At 41.2% G+C, this 27,157-nt stretch overlaps 3 protein-coding genes across 4 annotated transcripts; all 3 read left to right on the forward strand.

Annotated features, from left to right (window-relative positions):
• Positions 1–493: 493 nt before the first annotated feature.
• LOC107377587 (cathepsin B) lies at positions 494–3,434 on the forward strand. The gene is made up of 10 exons (XM_015947287.3): positions 494–626; positions 925–1,045; positions 1,122–1,207; positions 1,350–1,464; positions 1,542–1,657; positions 2,062–2,147; positions 2,252–2,395; positions 2,476–2,592; positions 3,047–3,175; positions 3,265–3,434. Exons 2-10 carry the CDS (start codon positions 926–928, stop codon positions 3,339–3,341), a joined length of 990 nt encoding a protein of 329 aa, XP_015802773.1. The 5' UTR covers positions 494–626; position 925; the 3' UTR covers positions 3,342–3,434.
• Positions 3,435–4,328: 894 nt separating this feature from the next.
• Positions 4,329–11,756, forward strand: LOC107377588 (phospholipase ABHD3). 2 transcript variants are annotated; one of them, XM_015947290.3, is made up of 9 exons: positions 4,329–4,480; positions 6,541–6,701; positions 6,783–6,965; positions 7,100–7,145; positions 7,304–7,416; positions 7,496–7,669; positions 7,738–7,786; positions 7,876–8,041; positions 8,815–11,756. In XM_015947290.3, exons 1-9 carry the CDS (start codon positions 4,475–4,477, stop codon positions 9,009–9,011), a joined length of 1,095 nt encoding a protein of 364 aa, XP_015802776.1. In that variant the 5' UTR covers positions 4,329–4,474; the 3' UTR covers positions 9,012–11,756. The 2 variants fall into 2 exon arrangements, with proteins under 2 accessions (XP_015802776.1, XP_015802775.1); XM_015947289.3 differs by having other exon boundaries at positions 4,331–4,723.
• Positions 11,757–12,926: 1,170 nt separating this feature from the next.
• On the forward strand, positions 12,927–26,377 carry prkg3 (protein kinase cGMP-dependent 3). The gene is made up of 22 exons (XM_054747950.2): positions 12,927–13,252; positions 14,624–14,713; positions 16,554–16,616; positions 16,700–16,826; positions 16,943–17,109; positions 17,217–17,330; positions 19,864–19,969; positions 20,065–20,128; positions 20,249–20,326; positions 20,413–20,501; positions 20,875–20,940; positions 21,280–21,327; positions 21,445–21,486; positions 22,875–22,986; positions 23,117–23,253; positions 23,329–23,418; positions 23,620–23,761; positions 23,838–24,001; positions 24,188–24,304; positions 24,548–24,610; positions 24,800–24,875; positions 25,897–26,377. Exons 2-22 carry the CDS (start codon positions 14,626–14,628, stop codon positions 25,981–25,983), a joined length of 2,040 nt encoding a protein of 679 aa, XP_054603925.1. The 5' UTR covers positions 12,927–13,252; positions 14,624–14,625; the 3' UTR covers positions 25,984–26,377.
• The last annotated feature ends 780 nt before the right edge of the window (positions 26,378–27,157 follow it).

Consider the following 27,157-nt stretch of genomic DNA (forward strand, 5'->3'; position numbering starts at 1 on the left):
GAGCTGATGGCCAAAATGTTCTGCAGATGTTTTGAGCTGAAACGTTTATCTAGAAGTCTTTTGTCTTATTTGCATGATAAAAGGCCTCAAATAACATTGGATGCACAACATTTCTGAACCATAATCAGTTTTTAAACACTGAATTTAAAGGTGCATTAAGTAATTTACAGGAAAATTGTCTCCAAACAGACGAAGGCACAACGATGTTTATTATGTTTATTCACTTAGCAGACGCTTTTATCCAAAGCGACTTACAGTTTATAACCTATAGGGCATGTTGTGATCTGTGGGGGAAACCGGAGTACCCGGAGGAAACCCACGCATGCATGGGGAGAACACGCAACTCCACGCAGAAAGGCTGCAGCCGAGTTTAGAACCTGCAACCTTCGTGCTGCGAGGCAACAGTGCTAACCACTGCGCTACCATGCAGCCCAACGATGAAGCGGCAGGTGGTCCTGTTAAACTCACTTCCTGTTTCCAGTTAACCTTTGGAGTGTTTCTGGTCACATGACATGTTTATTGCACATACATGTGACTCTTCCTCATTAAATAAAGAGCTGAAAGAAGCTTTATTTCTGTGAGGAAAACAATCTGCAACGAAACACTCTGCTGGAACAGCGACTCAGGTAAGGGTCAGGAATTAGAATGAGAGCACTCTTATTTCATCATTTAGGAATTAATGGACCATTTGGCTTTATTAGATAAAAATTGGTACTATTAATTAAAATATTTAAATTGAACCATTTGGCACTTGACTATTAATAATTGATTTGAGTTTAAATGTGTTGGAAATAAAATGTACTTTTAATAAAAAAATCTGTCAAAACACATACATAATTTATTTTCTGTGCTGTCAGGTTTGTATTCAGCATGTTTTCTTTTCAAAAGTAAAAATCCTTTATAATGGTGACTTCTGTGATGCAGGATGCATCCTTCGTTCCTCTTCTGCGTTGCGGTGATGGCCGTCTCCATGGCACACCCTCACCTGACTCCCCTGTCCTCTGAGATGATCAACTCTATTAACAAAGCCAACACCACCTGGACGGTGAGATGCTTCCATATGTTTTTCATAACGTGGGAAATTCTCAGGATGAACTCAAACGGAGTGGATTTTTCTCCAGGCTGGTCACAACTTCCAAAACGTTGACCTCAGCTATGTGAAAGGACTTTGTGGGACGATACTGAACGGGCCCAAGCTGCCAGAGGTGTAAGTTGTAACTGTGTATGTGTGTGTGTGTGTGTGTGTGTGTGTGTGTGTGTGTGTGTGTGTTCCTCACATTTCAAACAGCTGACAGCCAGCAGGTTCATCATCTGTAGTCGATCATTGACTGTCCTCGTGCTTATTTCAGAGTTCATGACACCGAAGGCACAAAGCTTCCTGACAGCTTTGACCCACGCCAGCAGTGGCCCAACTGTCCCACACTCCAGCAGATCAGAGATCAGGGTTCCTGTGGGTCCTGCTGGGTACGACGGACAGAAACACAACTCTCTATGCATATTTTTTATCACCTTGTCACTCGGGTGTTGTTGATTTTCCACAGGCGTTTGGGGCGGTCGAGGCAATATCTGACAGGTTATGTATCCAAAGTAATGGTAAGATCTCTCTGGAGATTTCAGCTGAAGATCTGCTGTCCTGCTGTGATGAATGTGGCATGGGGTGAGCTTGTCTTTTCTTTTTTTGCATTCTTATGAAGAAAAGTGTAACACCTAAGCTTCCAATTTTTGTTTTTGACCATTAAATTTAAAACAAAAAGCATGATCCAGCCTCTATAGGAGGCATCAAGGTTGACTCAGATCTTGAATAATGCATTCAAATATCTAGATTTTACATTTAGTGCTCATTTTTAAACTAATATCACATTTGAGGGAGTCCAAGGTGGATGCCCCCCCCCCCCCCCCCACAAGACTTTTGCTTTTCCCTTCTAATTCCCTTCCAATATATTCCCCTGCTGTCAAATTTTACGATTTGATCTCACCACACCAATCTTAAAATGTGCAAACTTTGGTTGGTGATTCAGAAAACATTAAATGAGTCGTTATGGGCTGTTTTTGTGGTTGTAGGTGTTTTGGTGGGTTTCCTTCTGCAGCCTGGGAATTCTGGACGAACCAAGGAATTGTGACAGGAGGCTTGTACAATTCTAGCGTTGGTAAGTTCAGCCAACTCATCAGTTGATGTTGCTACTTTGTGCATGGTGAAACTCTGATTTTGTGTGTGTGTGTGTGTGTGTGTGTGTGTGTGTGTGTGGTCCAGGTTGCAGACCCTACACCATTGCCTCCTGCGAGCATCATGTAAATGGAACACGTCCTCCCTGCCAGGGCGAAGTGCAGACCCCTCAGTGTGTGCAGCAGTGCATCGACGGATACTCGCTGTCTTACCCGAAGGACAAACACTTTGGTATAATCACTTGAAGCGACTTTCCAATCATGCCTTGTCTTGAATCTGTCCCTGGAGTTCCTCTGTGTCTCCTCCTTCAGGCAAACGCTCGTACAGCATCCCTTCCCAGCAGGAGCAGATCATGACTGAGCTGTTTAAGAACGGACCCGTGGAGGCAGCGTTTAGTGTGTATGAGGATTTTCTGCTGTACAAGACCGGTGAGGATTTTGTTTGTTATACTGTGTACATCTTTTAAAGCCTGACACAAAATGATGGTTCTAAAAATGTGTAACATCAAGATCGTTAGACACTTGTCACCTGCAGTACTTTAATCCTCCACCAGAGGGCAAACTTGTATGGGATTTGATATAGCTCTTGAAGCACGTGTCCTATTAAAGAGGTGCCTTTCAAGGCATTTGGCTTTTTAGGGTTATTTCTAACAAACTACCTTGAATGCTTCCTTTTTTAAGCTTCTAACTTCATTTTACTATAGTTGATTCTTCATAGAGAAGGTAAAGTTGTCTAGCAGCCTTTAGAAATTAGTCTCTTCTTTTTAAGAACTTTTTTTTTTTACAAATTACTACCCAGTGACCAACAAGGAAACAATGTCAGGATCGACCTTTAACATTTGCTACTGTGTTTCTTCTGAGTTATCGGATCATTTTTCTTCAGGAGTGTATCAGCATGTGAAGGGGGAGATGCTTGGAGGTCATGCCATTAAGATCCTTGGCTGGGGGGAGGAAAACGGCACCCCCTACTGGCTGGCTGCAAACTCCTGGAATAGTGACTGGGGAGACAAAGGTAAACAGCAGCTATGTTTCTACTGTGTTGTTTCTACATAATCTTGACTGGAAACAATCATCTTACGACATGCTGTCTGCTCTTTGCAGGTTTCTTCAAGATCAGGCGTGGAAATGATGAATGTGGGATTGAGTCTGAGATGGTTGCAGGGACCCCACTCATTTAGATAAAAGAAGGCATCAGCAATCAACTGAATAAAAAATGGTCAAGAAACATGGCAATCATTGCAAAATTGTGTCCAATAAAATGATTAAATATATTTGTGAAACTATGTGTTTCAGACAATAATCTGAATTACTTTATTATAATTTAATGAGTGTTTTTGTGTGGCAGAACACAAGGCAGCATATCCTGATAAAAAAAACTTTGGTAAACCAATTTCTCATTCAAAATAAGTAAATTTACTTTAACAACAATCAAAAATTGTTAAAACGTCCACAAGAGTGTGAACCATTGCAATATAAAATGTGTTTACTATGGGGAAAATGAAGGTAAAGGGACTGTTTTGGTTTGAAAATCTAAATTGCATCACTCAACTAACTCAAGTCTGCAGATTCAATGAAATAAATGCTTTAATTGGGTGCAAAGACACAACTCACACCTGAAACATGTTTCATACTCCGACAACTGATCCATCACAATATATAGAAATCAGCAACTTTAAGACATTAATATGATCTTGAGGTTCTTTTTACTCCTTTATGAGGACCTAATTAATTTAAAGGTACAACACTGTGATAATAGTAACATGCATGCACTCTCACCAGCTGCTGAGGCTGGTCAGAGTGCTGAGCCAGGATCCTCTGGAGGTTTTTTCCTGTTAAAAGGGAGTTTTCCTCTCCACTGTCGCTAAATGCTTGCTTCGTATGAGGATTGCTGTAAAGTCACTGACACTAGTCAGTGACTTGATGCAATTTGCTGGGTTCCTTATATAGGAAACTTTTTTCTGATTGGCTCCATGAACTGACTTGATTGGAATGTTTACCATGTGAAGTGCCTTGAGACGACTATTGTCTTGAGTTGGCGCTATATAAATAAACTTGAATTTCAAAAAGTTGTGCGGAGCTGCAGTTCTCTTAATTGAGCACAAGGGGGCGACAAGGCACAATTAATCCCCATCAAGAAAAGAAAAGAATAACAAAGCGGAGTGAAACGAACTGCTCCTAATAGACGATCTTCGTTTACGGCCTGAAACCAGGAAGCGGCATCTCCCGGTGAAACGCCGGTTAGCCGAACACGGCGGAGTTTATGGGACTTGTCAGGGTAAAGAAGACCCCCCTGATCCGTTAGCTGCTGGGAATGAAGGCAGGTTGTCGGGTTTTACTTTATTAATTCATTTCCTGTCAGTTTTTGCTCTTTTGTCTCGAGTGCAGTCGGTTCTACCGGGTTAGCTTGAAGCTGGAAGAGGGTTAGCTAGTGGGTTCTATCATGTATTTATCCAGTGTGGAGCTGTGGAAAACATACTGGGAATGTGTTTCCAGACCGTACACGGTGTTCATCTGCTCCGTCACTGCTGCTCTGTACTACCTGTGGGGTCGCAAGTGTCAGGTCAGTCCCAGAGGTCAAGGTTAGCTTCACCGCTGCACCTTTTCATTCATTTACCAATCAATACTAATTACCTTATTCTTCTTTTCAATTACTTGTAATCTTATCAATATCTCCCCTATAAAGCCGTAAGATCACGTTTTCTTGTTAAGCTTGAGTTTAAATAGTTTCATATATATAGTGTGTCTATGTTTACATTTAATTTGTTCTTAAAATACTGAATAATTACAGTATAATAATTTGAAATATGTAAAATCCAGTTATTTGAGAATTTTTTTATGTTTATTCTAAAGCAAAGCTAAACTATAAGATGAATAAAAAAATCTAGTGGGATTTATTGTTTTTATATGGAAAATTCATCTTGCCTAAATTCTAAATAAATATCAAATATGAAAATGAATAAATTAATGTGCCAAGTAAAACAGGAAATAAATAAATACACTTATAATAGAATAAGATTGAATATGAGTAAATATATTTGGAAAATCTTAAACATAAATTAAACCATCTATTTGTTTATTGTTTGTTTTGGCAGAATGAGTCCTCTACATCATTTTTTCATCATATACCGATTTTTATTGCATTTATTTTAAATTTTATTTCCACATTTATTTATGTATGTTTATGTTTATTTATTTAGCAGACACTTTTATCCAAAGCGACTTACAATTTATAACCTATAAAGCATGTTGTGATCTGTGGGGGAAACCGAAGTACCCGGAGGAAACCCACGCATGCATGGGGAGACACGCAACTCCACGCAGAAAGGCCGCAGCTGAGCCGAGTTTTGAACCTGCAACCTTTGTGCTGCGAGGCAACAGTGCTAACCACTGCTCCACCATGCAGCCAATTTATTGACATGTTTACTTATTTATTTGCTTATTTATTTATTTGATTTCTAGATTGATTGTCTATTTGTGTATGAAGAGTCTTCCATATTTGCCTAGCTCAAATTTCTCCAGTAAAAAAAAAATCACCAATTCAGACATAAAGTTCATAAAAAAGGAATTGACCCACATAGATGTATTTATTTAACCTTTAACCAATCGAGTCGTATTGAGAACTCATTCTCAGTTAGGACGATCAGGCCAAGAGGCAACAGCAACAGATACATAAGTAGCTTTACACCAAAGAAAAACTGAGAGATAAGATAAAAACAGACAAGATAAAAATAAGATTAAACAGATACACATAAAGACAAAGGACTGTTCTCTTATACAATATGTACAAGCAATCAAAGCAGACTTAAAACAATCAGACTTGACAAGTCAAGAAGCTGATTCTGAGCCCCAAAGATGTTCTAACGGTAAATACTGTTTTAAAATAAACTCATTAGTAGAAATTAGTCCATATCCTGTACGACTTTGTCTCTGAACTTGGTGCTGGGATGTGTCAGCAGTGAACCAACATCCCTACTGCTGGAAAATTAGTCTTGTTGCAATACCGCCTCTGAACACCAGAGGTCGCCAGAGTGTTTGCCAGTGTCAGTGTTCCATATACAACCTTTAAGGACTCAGAAGCAGGCACATTGATAACTCATAGATTAGGATAAAAGACAAAAGTTAGTAAAAAAAAAAAAACTCAATCATCTTTTATTACAAGCTTGTTTTTCCCCACAAATGTTTTCTTATTTTAATTTTTTCAGAATATAATTATGGAAAAAAACTGAATAACGGGGAGAACTTGCAACCAAAGATTAAATGACTGTTATATGTATGTGCAGCATAAATAATTAATTTATCAAATGTTTTAAAAAAATCTATCTAAAAAAGCCACAATCTGTCTAATATCTCTTTCTTTTACCTGTTCCCTCTCCCCAGACCCCAGCCCTGATCTGTAGCGACGCTTTCGGCATTTTCCTCCACAGACATTGTCCCGCGGTGTCTGAGCGCTTCAGTCCCACCCCCTGGTGCTGGGGGGGTCGGCTTCAGACCCTCGTCTGTGCTCTCCTTAAAACCAGACCCCACGTCACCTACCGCAAGTAAGAAGCAGCCCTCATGTGCTGGTGGTATTGACGCGTGGTAATCACAAGGGTTTTCTAACGTCTCCTCTCTTTGGTCAGTGAGCTGATCCGTACGGTGGACGGAGGTCAGATCTCTCTGGACTGGGTGGACAATCAGAACAGTAGGCCCTACCCAACGTCCTCCACGCGTCCCACCGTACTCATCCTCCCTGGACTGACGGGAAACAGCCAGCAGTCCTACGTGCTTCACGCCGTCAGACAGGCAACGCGACACGGATACAGGTGAGGTCCTCGTCTTTCACCTGAAACTGATCAAAGTTTCTGTTCAGAAATCTAAATTTCTTCAATCATTCAGAAGAACGTTTGATTTTATTTGCCTGGTTTGAGAGTGTTTTTATGCGCTCTTGATTTTCCAGATGTGTGGTCTTCAACAACAGAGGGGTTGGAGGGGAGGAGCTGTTGGTATGTACCATAATTTTATATGCTTAACTCAGGCGTTAGAGCTTTGCTGCTGCTAATAAATTCAACATGAGTAAATTTTTCATCAAAAAGCAATAAAAAAAACTTTGAAAAATAAAATTTGAGTGTATGTTTTATTCGGTTATTCTGTCCTTTGGAAGACTCCGGTCACCTACTGCGCTGCCAACACCTCAGATCTGGAACGAGTGGTGCAGCATGTTAAAGGACTCTACCCTCAGGCTCCTGTGCTCGGTGCTGGCGTGTCTCTTGGAGGGTGAGTTTGCCAGTACGTCTCCAGGATTTCTCGCATTTATCATCATCATCATCATTATCCCATTTCCCTCTCTCTGCAGAATGATACTGCTAAACTACCTGGCTCGGAAGCGCACTGAGTCGGGAATGGTGGCAGGAATCACCATCTCTGTCGCCTGGGATGCTCTGAAGTCATCCAACTCAATGGAGGAGCCTCTCAACTGGCTCCTCTTCAACAAACACCTCACAAGTGGACTCTGTCGTACCGTCACCAGGTTGGTCGCTTTGTTGTTCCGTAGAGTTTTAACACGTGAAGCATTTTTAACTGGAATCTTTCTCTCAGGCACCGGAAGATTCTGGAGAAAGTGGTGGATATTGATTATGTTCTGAAGGTACGGCACAATGACAAGAATTTATGATTTCCCTACAAGTATAAGATAATTCCTTCCCCGATTAACGTTTGTATCAACTTTCCTGTTAGGCACAGACTATCCGTGAGTTTGACGAGCGCTTCACGTCTCTGCTTTTCGGATATAAGACTTGTATAGATTACTACGATGACGCCAGTCCTGGCAAAAAGCTCCCAAACACAGTTGTTCCGATCCTGTGTCTGAACGCTGCCGACGACCCTTTCTCCCCCCAGAACGGTGAGCAAAGCCTTTAAAGCAACCATTTTTATTTTTTCTGCACTTTGTATACAAACCGACAATAACACAGAGCACTTTAGAGACATTGCGAAGATCCATTTGAAGATTTTCGGCTGTTCTCGGCTTTGCAGTTTTTCACCTTAAAGCAACACTTACTAATGTCCTGCTACTCCACCCTACTGGATGAAAGTGGAATTGCAACTGTCGTAAACCTTGCAGCAGCCTGCCGTAGGTTGCTCTAACAATGAGCTAACGTTACCACAAGCCAACTTATCCTAAATAAGCCACGAAGTAAAAAGATCCATGCTGTTGTTATTACTTACAAGTCCAGTAGCAACAAAGCCAGGTCACAATTAGTCCGTGATTTTGCAGCCTCCTTTAGTTCCCTAAAACTACTGTAGGCTACGTAGATGTTCACTCTAGTTTTAGGTCTTTGCTTCACCTCCAAAGACATTACTCTTTTACTTCCAAGCTTCTTGTGGTTTTTATTGACGATCAGCAAACTGAAAAAGCTAACTGCTAGCCTTTATATTGGCTTCTAGCACACCAAGCACTTGTTGCCATTAAGCAGGTAGACCTTTCCACTGGTGCCAACCCAAATATAAGGGTGTTTAAAGTGCCGTTTCCCGTCAGCAGAGGGCAGCACAGTGCTGTCCAATGTCAAGTTGCTCAAGTTTATTGTTCAAGAATCACTGAAACCTGTTTGAAAGCAATAGTTTAAAATGTTAAAAACTTTTCAGTGTTGGTTTAAATCAGATTTTTTTTCCCAACAGCGTTCCCAGTCTCCATAGTGCAGACCCTGCCGAATGTCGCCCTGCTGCTGACGGCCCACGGCGGACACATCGCCTTCTTGGAGGGTTTGTTTCCACGGGGTGAGAGCTACATGGAGCGTCTGTTTGGCCAGTTTGTTCGAGCGGTTTTCGAACACCCGTCGGACATCAAGGAAGCATGTAGCGCCCACGAGGGATAAACGAGAGCTGTATTACTTACCCCTGCATGCTGTCACCCGTCCGCATAAATGTATGTTGCCTTTTTAGAAGAAAACCAAACTGATTGTATTGTACAAATTTTCTCCTCCTCAGCTTGCAGGTTGGAAAGACGTTGAACTGAAGCCATGGAGGTTAAATCTTCCAGTATAAAGTCCTGTAGCAATGTGAAAAGCTTTAGCTTAAGTCCCACCCACAAAAAGATAATATATTTATAACTTATTGGGTTTTCTCTGTGAAGATCTGTCCCAGCTGCACAGGATGATTATACCTTGTGAAAAGTATAAACTCAGATGTTGAAGGAATTTCTATTTTATAATCGGGTAAAATCAGAGGGTGCGTGGGAATTTGCCCAACCAGTCTACATGTGTTTTGTGGATTTGGAGAAGGCGTTTGACCGCGTCCTTTGGGGGGCCCTGTGGGGGGGTACTCTGGGAGTATGGGGTACCAGGCCCTCTGATACGGGCTGTTAGGTCCCTGTATGACCGGTGTCAGAGCTTGGTCCGCATTGCCGGCAGTAAGTCGGGCTCGTTCCCAGTGAGAGTTGGACTCCGCCAAGGCTGCCCTTTGTCACCGATTCTGTTCATCACCTTTATGGACAGGATTCCTAGGTGCTGCCAAGGTGTGGAGGGCATCCGTTTTGGTGGCCTGAGGATCAGGTCTCTGCTTTTTGCAGATGATGTGGTCCTGTTGGCTTCATCAGAACGTGATCTTCAGCTTTCGCTGGAGCGGTTCACAGCCGAGTGTGAAGCAGCTGGGATGAGAATCAGCTCCTCTAAATCTGAGACCATGGTCTTCAGTCGGAAAAGGGTAGAATGCCTTCTCCGGGTCAGGGATGAGGTCCTGCCCCAAGTGGAGGAGTTTAAGTATCTCGTGGTCTTGTTCACGAGTGAGGGAAAGCTGGAGCGTGAGATCGATAGGCGGATTGGTGCTGCATCTGCAGTGATGCGGGCGTTGTACCGGTCTGTCGTGGTGAAGAGAGAGCTGAGTTAGAAGGTGAAGCTCTCGATTTACTGGTCGATCTACGTTTCCCTCACCTATGGTCATGGTAGTGACCCAAAGAACGAGATCGCGGATACAAGCGGCCGAAATGAGTTTTCTCAGAAGAGTGGCTGGGCTCTCCCTTAGAAATAGGGTGAGAAGCTCGGCCATTCGGGAGGGGCTCAGAGTAGACCCGCTGCTCCTCCACATCGAGAGGAGCCACTTGAGGTGGCTCGGGCATCTGGACAGGATGCCTCCTGGTGAGGTTTTCCGGTGTCTGTGTAGGATCGGCTTGGGGTCCTTCAACTGCCGATGACATCAAAGTAGTTGATTGGCTGAACATGAAGCTTACGGAAGTTACGCTATCACGTTATGATTTTGATTGGTCAGAACAAATTTGCGGTCATAGTCTTAGCGGTTGTAGTCCTGTAGTCCAAAAATCAACACTTTTTGGAGAAAATATGTTTGAATTTCTAAAGGAAATGTAAAATATAAGCAAATGATAAACGGTGACCCTCAAAAGCTCTTGATGTTGATGAAATGGGGCAAAATAAAATATAAGAACTTTATTGAAAGACACCAAGCAATATTTAGAGTCAAAGAATGTATTTAGATAACAACTAAGGAAATATACAGATGAACTACACATTAATGCAAACAGAAGTGGCTTCACATATAAGAACTGTTCTGTTTTTTGTCAGTCCGATGTTGGTTTTATGTAGTTTCACATTCTTTACAAAACAAAGATAATATGGTGTTTTATTAACAAATTACAATTATAAAGAAAACATTTAGGTGTTAACAAACAAGAATTTATTAACAAAACTGCTGATGTCTTTCCAAAACGTATGTGTGAAAGCCGAGTAAATTTGCAGTAATGTGACATCATCGGCAGTTGAAGGACCCCGAGCAGATCCTGTACCGACACCGGGCACGTCCAACCGGGAGGAGACCTAAAGGTAGACCCAGGACACGTTGGAGGGACTATGTCTCTCACTTGGCCAGGGAACGCCTTGGGATTCCCCTGGAAGAGCTGGCCCAAGTGGCTGGGGAGAGGGAAGTCTGGGCGTCTCGCCTTAGGCTGCTGCCCCCGCGACCCGACTCTGGATAAGCGGATGAAAATGATGGATGGATGGTAAAATCAGAAAAGGTTAACATAATGTTAATTTACAAAGTTCTGTCCTGCCCTACAGGAAATTTTGCACTGAAATCTGCCTTTTTAAAACTTGCACACATTAATTAGAAAATCTAGATGAAGGAATAATTATTTTGAACTGAAATGTCAAATCAATTTGTTTTGTTAAATATCTTTGCAGAAATCTAACTTGAATCGTACCAACAGTGCAGACAGGTTTGATTGTGTTACTGAGTGCACTTCTTATAAATGCACCCTACTTTATTGTCCTAAAACCCTGGTGAGTATTAACTCGTGATTGTTTTATGCGACTCTTCATGTGAAGGAATTCCAACTTTGACCCATAATCATGATGACATCACAGCAGCTAATGGTGCTAATTTATTGGTGTTATTGGATGATTGTATTTAGTAACTTTGACGTATTTTAAGACATGTTTACAGTATTTGATGTCACGCTGTAGTTTTCAACTTTTGGCTTTTTTCTGTTTGAACACAATCACAAATGCACCTTTTATTGTAAACTGTGTCAAAGCTGCACCTTTTGGGCATTATTCAATGTATTCTGACTTTTCAGCTGCAACCTCAAAATAAAAGGACACCAAAATAAAATAGTCTGCTAGTGATTAGATTTTATGTTTTTGCGTTTATTAAAATTAATTAAAGGAACATTTGATATTTTTGCCAGTAACTGGTAATTTTTAGCTTTTTTGGTTCAGATTTTGACAGTTTCAACCCTTAAAGTCTTGTCTAAGAGGAGGTTGAATCATTAAACTAGCTGGTCAGCTCAAAATAGATCAATAATTAACCACGAACAATAAAGGCACACGCCTTCTGTCAGAGTTAGCCACTTCAACCTTTTAGATAAATTTGTGGCCCAGGAAAATGCCAGTGGCTTTACTCAGTGGAAAAATGGAAACAAATCACCAATTTCTGTCAACGTAGATGTAATCTGAAAGCTGCTTTGATTACACTCGGTCTTAAAATGGTCCACAGCTCCTGTAGCATGAAGAAGTGGGAGGAAGAGTTCAAGATGTAATTGTCCAACTTCAGTTAACAAAAAATTCCAGGTGGAAGTAGAAAAGGCCTATAACATATTAAAACTTCCATGTAAAAAATAAAAAATAATTCTAGCGATGGGAATTTGACGTGTTGATTACGATTAAATAATTAGAAGAAATGGAGTCTGTGCCTCACTATTATTTTTTATTAAAGAACTTGCTTGGGCGCAAATTGTCTTTACCGATTAAAATGTGATTAATCAAGATTAATTAATCACAAAGTCTCTAATTAGATTAGTTTTTAATTGAGTCCCACCCCTAATTAAAATCTTATAATAAATGTATTTATTGGCTTTGACATTTATGTCTTAATAAAAAAAGATGAATGTATAGTTTTAAATGAATAATATATGAGGTATGTGAATATGAATGGGATTTATTAAGGGGGATGGGGGATGGTGTTAGGGTGGCCAGTGGGGTGGACAACAAATTTTCAAGAGTGGTCATGGCCACCCCTTGGGGCGCCACTGTCCTTGACTAAGTTTCTGCAAAACTCAACACCAAATAACAGATCATTACAACATTTTCAGACTCCTCAGACTGCAAAAATGTATGGCTGCAAATTAACATTTTACTTTGAGTTATGAGCAAATTGTCTCAAATAAACTATTTTGTTATCTGTCAGCATGATTTTCCACAGGAAATTTCCTATTTCCTCTGAAACTGTACCTCCTCCATCCTCCGCTCCCACCTGGTGTGATGGGCGGAGCCTCAGGTTGTGGTTAATGATTGAGTCCTGTTGCAGCTGAGATGGATATGGAAAGAGAAGGGACGAGGAAAAGGCTGAGGGAGAGTTGGACAGAATTATAAAAAGACAGATGCTGGAATGTAAGCTGGAAAAGCGTACAGAGGTAGAAAGACAAAAACAGTATTGGTAGTGATGCCAGAGGGGCTGCAGGCTGCATGGTGTGTTCCTCCTTTAGAGCCAAACAGAAGCAAGAAGCTCTGGTGGAGATTCTGAGTAGTTCAGGTACATAATTTGGCTCCTTTTATCCATGCGGCCCATTTAGGCTGAACATCTCTTCCTCTGACCGCACACCTGACGGCAGGTAAGTTTAGCTGTCCACACTTGGTCTGGAATTGCATAAAAAATGTATGTGTATGTGCTGAAATTACACGTTTCATAATATCACCCAAATCTTTTTCTTTACATGATTAAAGCTAAAAACATTGTTGTGCAGAAAGAAAATGATTTACACGTGGTGGTCATAAAGCAATAAAGCTTCGTTAGAGAGGGCATCTTAAACAGATGTTTTATTACAGTATGCCTTATGAGAATTCAGCTGTAGTTACACATTCCCATGAATTATTAATAAAACAGCAGGAAGCGTGAAGTGTGCAGGCTGGACGAGAGTAATGCTAGCCATCAATATTAAAATTCCTGCACAGCTCACCTCTCATATCGGCATCATTCCTAACGTAACGGGTCAAATTAATGGTTTACCTGAGAAGTTCAAACCGTCTCCGTTGCAGGATGAATAAACAGCAGTGTGTTCACGGGTCTTACCTGCAGGTGCCTCAGGCTAATGTGTGTTGTGGGTTCCTTTAATTAAATGTTGACTAAAGGTCATCACCCAATCTGTCCTCAGTGTGTTTTTATAGTATGGAGTTCCTAGAAAGCTCACAAATTGTGCTTTGTGGACGGTTCCAGATAATAAAACACCTCTAGGAAAACCTCTGTATTTTATTTCACACACGTCTGCAGGATTTCCCAGTTTTTTTAAATCACACTAGATTTAGGTCTTACATTATGAAAATGTGTGGATGCAGACTTCTATTTGTGTGCCATATTCTGTTCATCAAAGAAGCAGACTTCGTATCTCCCTGTGGCTTGATTGCTTCGTAACTTTATGATTTGCCTTTAACATCCTGTCTAATCTCGGAGCTGTCCAATGTTCAGGGTGAGGCGGTAATAATTCGGGGTCACGTGGAGGGTGCGGTGATCTTGAGCAGACAGCTCATTCAATGAGGGGTTGACTTAGTATATTAGTCAGAAAACCACTTCAAGGTAACTCTAGCTGCCGTCAACGGTGACACTATCTAGTCTCGGCAGAATGAAAACGGTGATGGTTTGTGGAGCTTGTGCAAACAGATTTATTACAAGGATTCATCATGTTTCATATCATTGCGGAAAATAAACATCAGGAGTTTATGCAAACAGAAAGATGGAAGGGGTTAACAGCTGAAAATATCTTTTGCAACAGCAGCAGGATGTGCTAACATTCAGCACACCCCGTTGGCTGTCCATCATTAGTCTGCATTATTCAGCAGTTTCACATGCAGTGGAAGTAAATCAGGGCATTAGTGAAAACAAGATTAAAACCATATAAAACCAAGATGTTTAGCACAATGTTATGTATCTGCAATGAGGTTCAAAGCCCAAAAACACTCTCTTGTTTTACATAACCCCCCTCCCGTAGTGATGGAGAAGCAGCTACAGGATCTAAAGCAGCAACTGGAAAAGCAATGTGTCATCAACCAGGAGCTGCAGAGGCAAAATAAAGACCTGGGTGAGTTTAACAAATTTGATCCTACCTCAAAACTGCATCCAAGCCTCAGATGAGTAGAAAGAGGAAGTTTGACTTCTGAACTTTTAAAATCCATTGCATCGAAGAGCATGCACCATAATCAACACAATGCTGAAACTACACTCTAAAATCAAACTGTTGAATTTACTCAACCATGTTGCGTCAACTAGTTCCTCTAAACCAGGGGTAGGCAACCCTATTCCCAGAGAGCCGCCGTCCTGCTTGTTGTCCTACTGTTGATTACCTGGATCAGGTGTGTTCAGCCAATTAGAAGCAGCAAGTTCGTGCATGGCTGGAAAACATGCAGGACTGTGGCTCTCTAGGACCAGGGTTGCCTACCTATTCTCTAAACCTAGATGCCTAAATGTATAGAGTAATTGGTGTACGTTATGTTAAATGCAAATGTATTTCACTCTTTACATTTAAAGCTCTCATTCACTCTTTCTTTCAATAAATCTGCTGTGGTCTCTCTAGTCTGAATAAATGCCTTGTTCTGTTCTCTAAGAAAAAAAAAGCTCTGGCGCTTTTATTTGAGGATGTATGTTAGCCAGAGGAGTTGGGGATAGAAAAAAGTAGTGTAACTCATTAGTATTCATGTTATTTGGACATCTTGCTTCTGATTGGCTAACAGCAACATAACTCTACCACCAGCCTCTTTTAGAAAACAATGCCACCAATCAGCTGCAACGCTGAGGCGACATCAGGGAGCCTTTGGCTGTTTATCAGTGGTCAGACCATGGTGGCAATGTGGCTCATTCGTGTCCTTTTTCATAAAACATTACGTGACGGTGGTATAAAGAAGCCGCAGACTTCTGTTTATCTTGGACATAACTTGCTTTTTATTGCGATCAAAGCCGCGCTCAGTCCTTGCTCCTAAAGGTGTCTGTCGTCCACAGTTGCTGTGAACGGTCTGATGATCTGAGCTCCAGCTCTAATGGAGAGAAGCTCCCGGAGCTCCTCATCGCTTCAGTCTGTCATCTCAGCTGGTTCTGTTAACAAAAGGGAAACTTATTGCTGTTTTTACTTTCATTTTCAATGGTTTCCTGCCAGAGCTCGGCAGTAATTCTGCACGTGAACAGGACACCACCCTCTGATCCACCAAGGCATAATATGCATTCACAAGTCTGGCGTTGTGGCAATATTACTACGAAGCGTGGCAGTACGAATTGCACAAAATCCCCCGCATCGCCACGTTACCACAGCGTGTTCATAAGACACACCATGGCGGCAGTATTACGCTGATTCCGTCCACACTGCAATGTTTATGTTTTATCTCTACAAGTAGCGCAAACCTGAAGGATTTCTGTCGTGTTTTGAAGTTGCTAATGCTAACGGTTAGCTTCTAATAGCCGAGACGTTACTGTCTCCCGAACGCTAAATCAACAACAGCCTCCCTGTCGCGGGCCAAGGCGGGTCAGTCCATGAATGCTAATTTTCAGTGTGGCATAGACCTGAGTGGCTTTTCCAATCTGTGCGTTTCCCCGTCCGTTTTCTATCAGCAGCTAATGCAGGAAATGGGTGGAAGACTATTTTCATGTTCAGTCTGCATGTGAAACTCGGCGTGACCGATCATATTTAAAAAAATAACAAATAAAAAACTGTTTTCCAGTGAACTTGCTCTTTAGCTACATTTAGTTGACACAAGTTGGTTAACTAAATTCTGTTTAATTTTTTAAAGTGTACTGTTTGATGTTAAATGTATAACAGCGTGCTTTAAACAATGTTCCTGGGAGTGAGGAGGTGAAACAAATATAGTATCCACAATGTTATGCTCAATTAAAGGATGGTTATTTTGTCCACTGAATATTCTTTTCATCTTTAGAACAACGGCTGAGAGAGAAAGAGAAACTCCTGCAGGAACTACATACTCAGTACCACGATCTTGGTATGAGGTCACACACACACACCTGCACACATTTAAAGTGATCCCAGCTGATGATCCTTGTTTGTCTGTTTGAACCTCTGCAGAGTTTTCCTGCCCGAACAGCAATGAGACCGAACCAGAGTTTAGGAAGAGCCGTGCTGCTGTGATTGCTCCAGAACCGATTCCCGAGGGTTTGGAGATTTCACACACCAGGGTCAAAAAGTCGGTCAGGTTAGCTACGAATACTTCTGAGGCGAATAATGGGACGTTTTTACCCGAGTAGTTTTTTATTGGCTCATTTAATATCCCGAAGATCTGATTTGAAGACAAACTTTCTCCATCACCAGTGAGACGAGTCTGATCGTCAAAGCTATCCAGAAGAATGACTTCTTGAGCCGCCTCGATGATGAGCAGATAGCCATGATGGTGGACCTTTTGAGGGCATCTAAGTTCAAACCTGGAGAGGAAGTCATCAGGGAGGGGTCTGAAGGAGACAGCATGTACATAGTGGCAGGTGAGAACACACCTGAGCTTGTCTCAATCTGTTTCTGATGCCGATATTAATATAATAAATTTGAATAAAAAGGCTTCAGTAAATGAGAATTGCTTTTCCTTTTTTAGACGGTGACCTCATTGTCACCCAGGCAGGAAGAGACCTGCGAACTCTTGGCAAGGGGGATGTTTTTGGAGAGTTAGCCATCCTGTACAACTGCAAACGAACAGCAACAGTCAAAGGTAAAACTCGGATAATCTCTAATGGGATTATGTGAAATACAAATGGACCCGTCTGTATTTGTGTGTTTCAGAGCGCACGCGTCCCTTTTGAGATGTCATAATGATCCTTCTAGAAAAAAGGACACAATAGAATATTTATACAACTTATAGTAAAAATAATGGCAGTGAGCACCTCTGTGCGGCACTGTTGCCATGACAACTTGATTTGATGGCTTTAAAAGCTGGCTGTTAGCAAAACTGGAGACATGCATTAATTATTTGACTTGTTCTTGTCACTATAGACTCAGAACTATGAACCAGTTTAACAGCAGAGGAGCTTTCATCACAGTGGTTGATTATACCATACCAGAAATACTGGAACAACAATTTGACTAAACGGCTGCATCATGGTGAAAACTCTCAGCATACATATAAACTAGATTCAGTTTAACCCTAAACCCATGCTTTACCAGCAAGGTCTGAATGAGAGGTGAGCCCTCTAAAAACTAACCGATACCTCTATCCCAGGGATTCCCAAAGTGTGGTGCGAGCTGCCGCTAGGGGGTGCGCGAGGTGAAAAGTGTAATGGCTGCGGAGCTCAGAGAAGTCTGTCATATGTCACCATTAGCGTAGCCAGAAACTCATTTGTGGGTGGGCCTAAGAAAATGTAAGTGGACACAATAAATGTAATTGAAAACAAGTATATTTTTGCGCGTGAGTGTGTGTGTGTCCTCCACATGTGCCCTAGCTTCATAATTACAATGCGCCGAGCTTCAGCGCTCTGGCCTGCGCACGCCGATATGGTCCGTATTTGATCATCTTTAACGGTGTTGGAGAAATCTGAAGGTGAGTCATTCTGGCAGATTGTAATTAACACCCTGTCTCATGCAGGTGTTCTGACATAGTAAACCTCACACACAGAACATTGTGGATGTAACTAAATAAATCAAGAAATTATTCCCATTCAGGCTATTAACAGCGCGCTGAAGATCTGAAGTTCAGAGTGCGTCTGTCAGAGGTCAGACGTGTTCCAGCGGAACCACGGCTCACGGGTGCACATGTGAGCACATCTGGGCTGGGCAGAAGTAATTTTACAACGTTGGTTTAAATAGCGCCAATAACGAGACGCGGTGACTGGAGCGGCTCATGGAGCTGTGCCGCGCGCGCGTACACACACACACACACACACACACACACACACACACACACACACACACACACACACACACATACACACACACACATACACACACACACACACACACACACACACACACACACACACACACACACACACACACACACACACACACACACACAAGACAGAAATGAGCGCTGCCTCCTCTGTGATAAAAACTTTTAAGAGGTTTTATAACATTTATCATTCCAGGTCAAATTAAGATATTAGCTTCTATTTTGGGATGACGTATTAAAGTCGGGTCCGCTCCAGCCAGTGACTCCGAACCTGACTACATGTTACTGCAGCATTTGTTATTCCAGTCCGCGTGGCAGCGGATCGCAGATTGAGCCACACCATGAAACAGCAATAAGTCGGTCTGAGGCAAAAGTGAACCTCATGGCTATATCTTTTCCATCTTTTCCCCTATAGACATTTGATTACGCACAAGTAGGTGACCAGCTCAGGTTTACGCAGAGCAGAAGGAAGGAGAGCGCTCTGGCCACGGGTTAAACGTTCCTACTTTAAGAAAACCGTTAAATTGCATTGTTTATGTGCCACCTGGGCAATCTAAATATTTATTTAAAATTAAATCGAAGGAAATTGTAATGGTATTGAATGTTTATTAATTACTATTAAAAAAATGATAGTGATGGGGGAAAAGGTCGATCATATTTTTTTTAACCCTGTCTGTTTAGCTAGACGTCTGATATATATGGGGGCTGGGGGGTGTGTCGACATGGTCGGGACATAGAAGGGGGTGCGCGGCTAAATAAGTTTGGGAACCACTGCTCTAACCCTATCCCAACCCCGGCCCAAACCCTAATCCTAAATGACTAATTATAACTCATCCTTTGAAAACACGTATATCTTTAACCCTCTCAGGCTCAAAATAAGTTTTGATAAAAGGACGAAAAACTAAGTCCTTCAGGGGTGCTTCTGAGTTAAAAAACGCTCCTGAAATACGTGTGTGGAGTAACCAGGTGCCTGCCTCCAGAGGGTTAAACAGATTAAGAACAATGCAGCTGGCATGGCTGCGAGGGGTATGGAAAGCCAAAGGTGTTGTTTAATGAATCAAAACATCCCTGATTCCACATTCTCAAAAATGAAGTTATTTCAACTGCTTCCACTAAATCTAATTTCTTAAATGTAAAGAGTTTACATTGTTATGTTAAAAGTAAATGTATATTACTCTTCACATTATAGAAATGAAGTTTAGTGGAACCAGTTGACATAACTTGTTTCAGTAAGTACAACATTTAGTTTTTAGAGTGTACTTTGTTAATAAATGCTATCTCTTTCAAACATGTTGTAATAATTAGAGTAAGACAGCACTATTTTTGATCCCAACATTTAAAATGTTTTCCTGGCTGACAGCAAAGACATCTGTGCATGTGTGGTGCATGGAGCGACAGACCTACAGAACCATCATAACCAACAAGTCCAAGAAGAAACGGGAGCAGCTCATGGGATTCCTGAAGACGTGAGTTTGTGGATCCTTCAGCTGAAATGATTGTTTTTCGTTCTCTAAAACTTGGTATTTTATCATGTCGGTCATTGTTTCTGACTTTTTACCAGGTCTCGTACTCTGAAGGACCTGAACGATATACAGTTGTCCAAAATCATCGACTCCATGGAGGAGGTGCGTACCTCAGTGTCACTCACTCCCTGTAAGATAAGCAGATGGAACAGCAGTTAACCCAAACACAACACTGCTCTCCTTCTGAGTTTTGATCTTTATAATTTATTTCGTATCAACCAGGTAAAGTTTCAAGACAAAGATGCTATCGTTCGTGAAGGAACAGAAGGAAACACATTCTACATCATCCTCAAAGGAGAGGTAGTCTGACGTCCAGACTGGTATCTAAACCCACATATGAAACAAAAATGTGTGTTTCCTTACTCTAACGTGTGTTCCTGGGTCAGGTTCTGGTGACCAAAAATGTGAACGGACACCAAAAGATGATTCGCAGGATGGGAAAAGGGGAACACTTCGGGGAGCAAGCCCTGATACGGTAACCATGGAAATATGACATCATCCCTTTAGGCGATCCTTGTGCAACATCCACAGATCAGCACACCCCTCTGCTGTGGGACAGATGACTGATGAGTAGTTTCTGTGAAGCTTCCCAGCAGACAAATGAATAATATAGTAAAAATATGAATCATGGTCATTATTTAATATAGTTTTCTGCATAAAATACTATTTTGACAAATGTGTTCTTGAAGTGAGTCCCTAAAATGATGGTCAGCTCTTCTTTGCATTCGATGCTAAAACAAAATAGAGAAAATGCTCATTTTGAAAGTAAATGCATAGATATGCAGCTGATATATTCTTCAACAATACAGTCTAACAATGATCAGAGTAAATTTTTGTTTATGTTACAGTGAGATTTTGCGAACTGCCACCTGCACGGCAGACGGCCCTGTCACGTGTTTCTCCATCGATAAGGAGTGAGTTTTAAAATCAGAAACAATGTCTTTCACACTTAAAATGAATGTTTCTGACTGGTGCACAGCTTAAATGGATACTATGCAACTTTTTCATATTTTTAAATCATTTTCTTGAGCCACTATGTGCTAAAATGACCCTTTACAGGGTTAATGAAATGCCACTCAGACTCCTACTGCCCTTTTTAGCCAGAATACTGCACTTGCAACTTCAGAGTGCCCAGCCACCACCTGTGGACTGGTGGAGTCTGCTTCTATCACGTTTCCTGCATGTTTTAGATCATGAACACAGCTGATTTGTAAAACGGTGTAGTATCCCTTTAACGTTTTTCTTTTTTTTAGAGTTTTTGAAGAGACAATTCCTGTGGAGCACCTGGAGCTTTTTGATGAGTATGTGTTAAAAAATGCCGCAGATTTTCAAAACTGAATCTTTTCTGCCAACAGAGTGATACTGAAACACAAAAACAGGCCCAGTTATTTTTCTACTGACATGTTTTTAACTTACAGCTCCAAAGAGATGCAGGAGGCACAAGCTCCAGAGAAGTCCAGGTGAGCAGCTGTCAATTATAAACTGATGAAGCTAAATCAATGCTAAATATTTTTAGTCCTGATTAAATAGGATGATCATATCAAAATTAGTTCATGGATGAAGTTTCAGAAGGTTTTATGATGCGTTTTTCATCTGGATTTGTCTTGAATTCAGCCCAATTAGGGAAGCTGTGTTTAAAAAAAAATTACTCTTATGTTTCGTGCTGCAGGTGTGTTTTAAGGATCGGTGGACAGATTAAAAAAAAAACCTTTGGTAAATACACTGTAAAAAATAAAAATTATGTCTACAGATTTCATTAAGGGCTGGGATATACTTGCTTTTTAAAGAGCAAGTCACCCCCAAATAAACTTTTTTCTGATAAACTATATAAATGTGTGTCTAATCGTGCTGCAGACACGTGGCCTCAATAGTTTAGCACTTTAGTGCATTTTTGTTCAAATTTTAATTTTCTGCCTCAAACTGTCAGTGTTGTGCCATTGTCAAGTAAAAACTCTGCACTATATTTGAATTTAAATCTGCCATTGTTATTGGCTAAGAGGTACCCTAGAAAGTTAGCTGGTACCATATGATGTCACAATGTCATTGTGAGCCTGTGTGTGTGTGTATTTGTTAGCGGCTCCGCCCTCTTGGTCTGCTAGGCTACAGCATTTGTTGCATTTTTCAAACAGGAAGTGGGAGCGGAGTAATACTCTGGTAGGGGGTGACTTGCTCTTTAATGTTGTTTAACGCATGTTTAAAATGGCTGCCTCACATAACTTGCGTTGATTTGAAGTTTTGCTTTTTTTGTGTCCCCCGAAATGAATGCGACACTTTGGAACGCTGCAATATACGAGTAACCAGTAGGCGGAGCTGACAAAATGAGCAAAGCACACTCACCATGGTCACTCTGTCTCTGGTTTAGAGGTCTTTCATACCATCTGTTACCTTTTCTGTCTTTCTTTTCTGCTGAGATCTCAAAATTAACCAGTTACTGATCTCTTCTTTTGATGCCACGTTTGTTTTGGCTGTCCTCCACAAACCCGACTCTCTATCCAGTCTGAGTACTCGACTGTGCCCCCTAGTGGAACACTCCAGTACTACGTGCAGTGCAGTGCAGCAGCAAGTATGTGAACAAAGACGCAGCCTGCTGCCTGCGCCAACACGAGTTTAAAAAGCAAGTATATTCCAGGCCTAAACCTTGTTGTTTAAATGTAAAGAATAATATCTATTTACTTTTAACTCAGCAACATCTAACAATAGGCTGTAACTCTTTACATTTATGCAGTTCAGTTTTGTAGAAGCAGTTGTCATGATTGGTTAAGTAAATTCAACATTTAATTTCTTACAGTGTAAGTACCACAAATGAGTTTTTCAGAATGATTCAGTAAAATGTGTCTGTGCTGCGCAGTCCCAGCTCCTACCTGAGGTTTAAGGATCTGGTTCCTGTGTTGTACCAGGAAGGTCGCTATCAGGGGGATCCGGTCACCCTCGGAATCGGAGGATTTGGTCGCGTGCAACTGGTGAGTCGTGGTGTTTTTCCCAAGTTTTCTCTGTGCTGGAAAACATTTCCATTTGTACTCAAAAGTTCAAACCAACCCATGAATGATAGATTTCATATTTTGATAGTCATTTTTTTGTTGTTATTTCTAGATGACCACAATAAATCATGGGAAATATTACGCCATCAAGCGAGTCAGCAAGAAGCAAATTGTTGCAAAGAGGCAAGAAGAACACATGCTGTTTGAGAAGAAGATCCTTAAAGTCACCCAGTGTGACTTCATTGTTAAGTATGTCTCCTTGAGCTCCCAGCCATCTTCTAAAACATTAAATTCCTGTTGAAAGTTCATTAAAATTTCTTCCAGGCTTTATGCAGCTTTTAAAGACACACGATACATCTACATGGTGATGGAGTTCTGTGGAGGCGGGGAGATCTGGACCAAACTCAAAGAAATGTAAGAGGAAATAAAGAACTTTTTGCTAATTTACAATAATAAATGAAAGTTTTTTTAAAGCGTTTCTGCAAAATCTGTGATGCTGTCATCACATTTCATTGCATATTGTGGCCTTCAAGCAGTGATGTATTTATGTGAAAGAATATTAAGTTTTTAATAAAGAACTTTTCAATAATTTACAATATTCTCCATGACTATTAGAGGGCGTTTTGATGAGCCCACTGCCATGTTCTGCACCGCCTGCGTGGTGGAGGCCTATGCTTACCTCCACAAGAAGAGCATCTTGTACCGAGACCTGAAGCCTGAGAACCTGATGCTGGACATGAGAGGATACATCAAACTGGTGGGAACTTTTAACTGCAAAAAGACCCTTTTTTAAAAGTCTAGAGGATTTAAGTGTTGATGTTTCTGTTGTTTAGGTTGACTTTGGTTTTGCAAAGGAGCTGGTGCGAGGGCAGAAAACCTACTCGTTTGTGGGAACTCCTGAGTACATGGCCCCAGAGATCATCAAGAATCAAGGACACGACTTTGCAGTTGATTTCTGGTCCCTGGGAATCCTCATCTTTGAACTTTTGGTGGGAAGGTAACTCAGAAGCTTGTTGCCGAACACAATTTAGTTCATGAACATTCACTTTATGCACAAGCTCACCAGCAGGTGGAAGCAGAGATATAATATTGATATCTGGACATTGTTCATCAAATGTTTAAATGTAAAATCTCAGCTTTTTGCTTTGATTTTATTTTATCGTTTCTTCTTCCCCAATTCCAGCCCTCCGTTCTCAAGCTCGGAACCACAGAAGATTTATGCTAAAATTCTGGATGGAGTGTTAAAGTATCCACCCTATTTGAGTGAGGCAGCCAAGTCCATCATCAGCAAGCTGTGCAGGTAAAAGGAATTAGACTTAGAAAATGCATAGAAATGATGCTGCAGTTCTGCCTCTTTGCTGCAAATACTTCATTACAAATGAAGCTGGATGTTTGGAATACCAAGCAAATGTTTCTGTATTTCATTCAGTCGTCTCAGAGCGTGAATTACAAGTCACGTCTGCAAACGGATGCATTTAAATTAGCAGTACATGAAGTGTTTGAAAGCATTTTCCTCTCTCTGAACGTTGTTTTTTCTGCTCAGACCCCGGCCGGGTCAGAGGTTAGGAAACACCAAGAATGGCATCAAAGATGTCCGGCATCACAGGTAACCATGGCAACGTGTCATCAGTGCTGCAAAGATTCATTCTTTTGATCAGTCACTAACCACTGCCTGCGGTGTTTTTGTGAAACACGTGCGATGCAAGTTTTCACATCTTTGCGGTTGCTTATGCCTTTCAATAAATGATCATTCTTTGATAACTGATCTAGAACCTCTTCCTTCTTTCCGTCTCAGGTGGTTCAGCAGTTTGAACTGGCACAAGCTGCGCATGGGTCAGCTGGATGCTCCGACAGTACGGCTCGTCCGCAAGGCAAGCCATAAAAGCACACGAATGAACTTTGTTACTATGTTAATGACAAAGGCACGGTTACTAATCGACCTGATTCCAAACATGGAAACAACTTACTCAGCTTTACAAATATTGAGCTAAAATTTCACCAGCTAACATTTTAACGTCATACAAAACACATAATCTGATTGCTAACAGATTTCATGAGATCTGGGGATATTGCTTGAGATTGTGCGTGATGTCAGTTTTAAGATTTTACCAAGACGTCTACAGCTCTGCCAAATGGCACGAAGCAGCAGTGGGCCTTGAATTTTTTAACTGAAATGTGCCATAAGTGTTAAAATAGTGCAAAAACCACTCTGGCTGCTTGAGTTTTTATCTTACAGGCGTGGAACAGTGACACTAACATTTATTTATTTAATTATTTCTGATTATAATCGGTCACTCTGAGTTTTTTATGCATGCTGCATGAAAATAGTCTCCTACGCCTGTCTCCTGCATTTGCTTCTGATAGAAAATAGACGACGAAACTCTAAGATTTGAAAAGCCTGACAGGTCTTAGACACTGTCACGTAACAGTCAAGGACTCACCCATCTTGACTCATGATGGGTTGGTTTAGCGTCCAGGAGGGCACATCCCAGCTAGTAGAAGCTAACCGTTAGCCTTAGCAACTTCACTACATGACAGAACTCCTCCAAGCTTGACTTTTCCGTGGAGAAAATAAACATCAACATTACAAGTCAGAGTGGAGTCGCGTTGCTGTTATCCAATCCGGGCCAAGATAACCAAATATCAGGAAGTAAGACATCATAACCTGCCGTATGAATCTCAGCTGTGACTTGGCTCACTTCTAGTTCCTGGAAATGGTGCAATAGTGTTTTTGCCACCCAACATGACTTATAAGGCATTTATTCCTACTAGAGACCACTGCACATGTATTGATTTTACCAGTGTTCCACATCTTGAATCTTAACTTCTGAAAAATGAGATATTAAGTCTGATGTGTAACTCCAAATGAATAAAATCCTTGTCCTCCTTCAGGGTCCTTGCTACATCAACTTTGATCAGTTTCCTCAGGACCACTCAAAGGCGGAGGAGGAATTCTCTGGCTGGGACCGCGACTTCTGATTCAAACAATGACCTTTGGCTTACTAAGCCTCACCTGGATTGAAAACAAGCTATTGAGACTTTTTATCAAACGTTTTCTCACCAATTACAGTGAAACAGCGGGGAATCGCTTCAAGAATATGTAATGAAGTTCTTCACAGCAGGCACTAAGACATCACAATATTAAATTCAGTGTAAGGACGTCCGGCTCCTGATAAATAAGTGTTAAATTTATGTAACACTCTGCAGAGATTATAACACTCAGCATGTGTTCAGCTGACAACTAATGCTTGTGTCCTAATAGATTTTATACTTTTAACCAAACATGATCATGAAACTAATGATGATGTTGTGTATTATGTGTTTAAATCTAGTTTTGGATATAAAAAAATCATAATAGATGATGACAAACTTGCCTGTCTCTCTTATTTTTAGCATTATTCCCTCATTTTTTGGCTTCATTTTATCCCCATCACACCCCAAATGTAAAAACTTTTGCTGCTTTGATGAAATCCTGCTCACAAAGAGTACAATTTGGAGATTAGCTGTGTTACAGTGAGCAAATATCAGGAAATGGCCCTATAAGAAGCTTAACGCTCATGTTTGACAATAGCTGCAGCTGATGGTCTCTGAAGGTGAGCAGCTGTCCGGTGGTTTTCAAAGGAAAAAGAGGGTCTCTTCTTGTTAATGCATGTTCTGTACCTGCTGGTTTTCCGTATTAGAGAGCACGGCTTCACATGAACGTAAACAGATCTTCCTAATGGGAACACACACACGCTACCAGGTGTTTCCTTCCTGCATAAAAACAACAGAAAACACACGGAAGTTGTCAAATTTAATATGCTGAGTGAAACGAGAGAAGAGGCCCAGAGGAAGTCCAGTTTGGCAGCACAGATGTTGTCTTTGCAGTGAAATACGGTTTCCTGTTCCTCTGCAGGTAGGATTAAGATCTGGTTGTACCTGAGATGTGACGCAACGGAGCAAACAGGATGAAGTGATACGGCTTGTGTAAATCCATCTAGCTGTTAACAAACCCCAAACCAACAGGTTCTTAATCCAGGTCTCCATAACAGAATTCCCACTGACTTCTTTGTGTGCTAGTTGGACTCAAGCTGCTGTTTTGTCCATATTCTAGACCAACGTGAGCCTTTTTTCATAACCGTTTCCTTACTCTGTTTATATCAAGTTCCGGTTT

The sequence above is a fragment of the Nothobranchius furzeri genome, chromosome 2, assembly GCF_043380555.1.
Source record: "Nothobranchius furzeri strain GRZ-AD chromosome 2, NfurGRZ-RIMD1, whole genome shotgun sequence".
NCBI classification, from domain to species: Eukaryota; Metazoa; Chordata; class Actinopteri; order Cyprinodontiformes; family Nothobranchiidae; genus Nothobranchius; species Nothobranchius furzeri.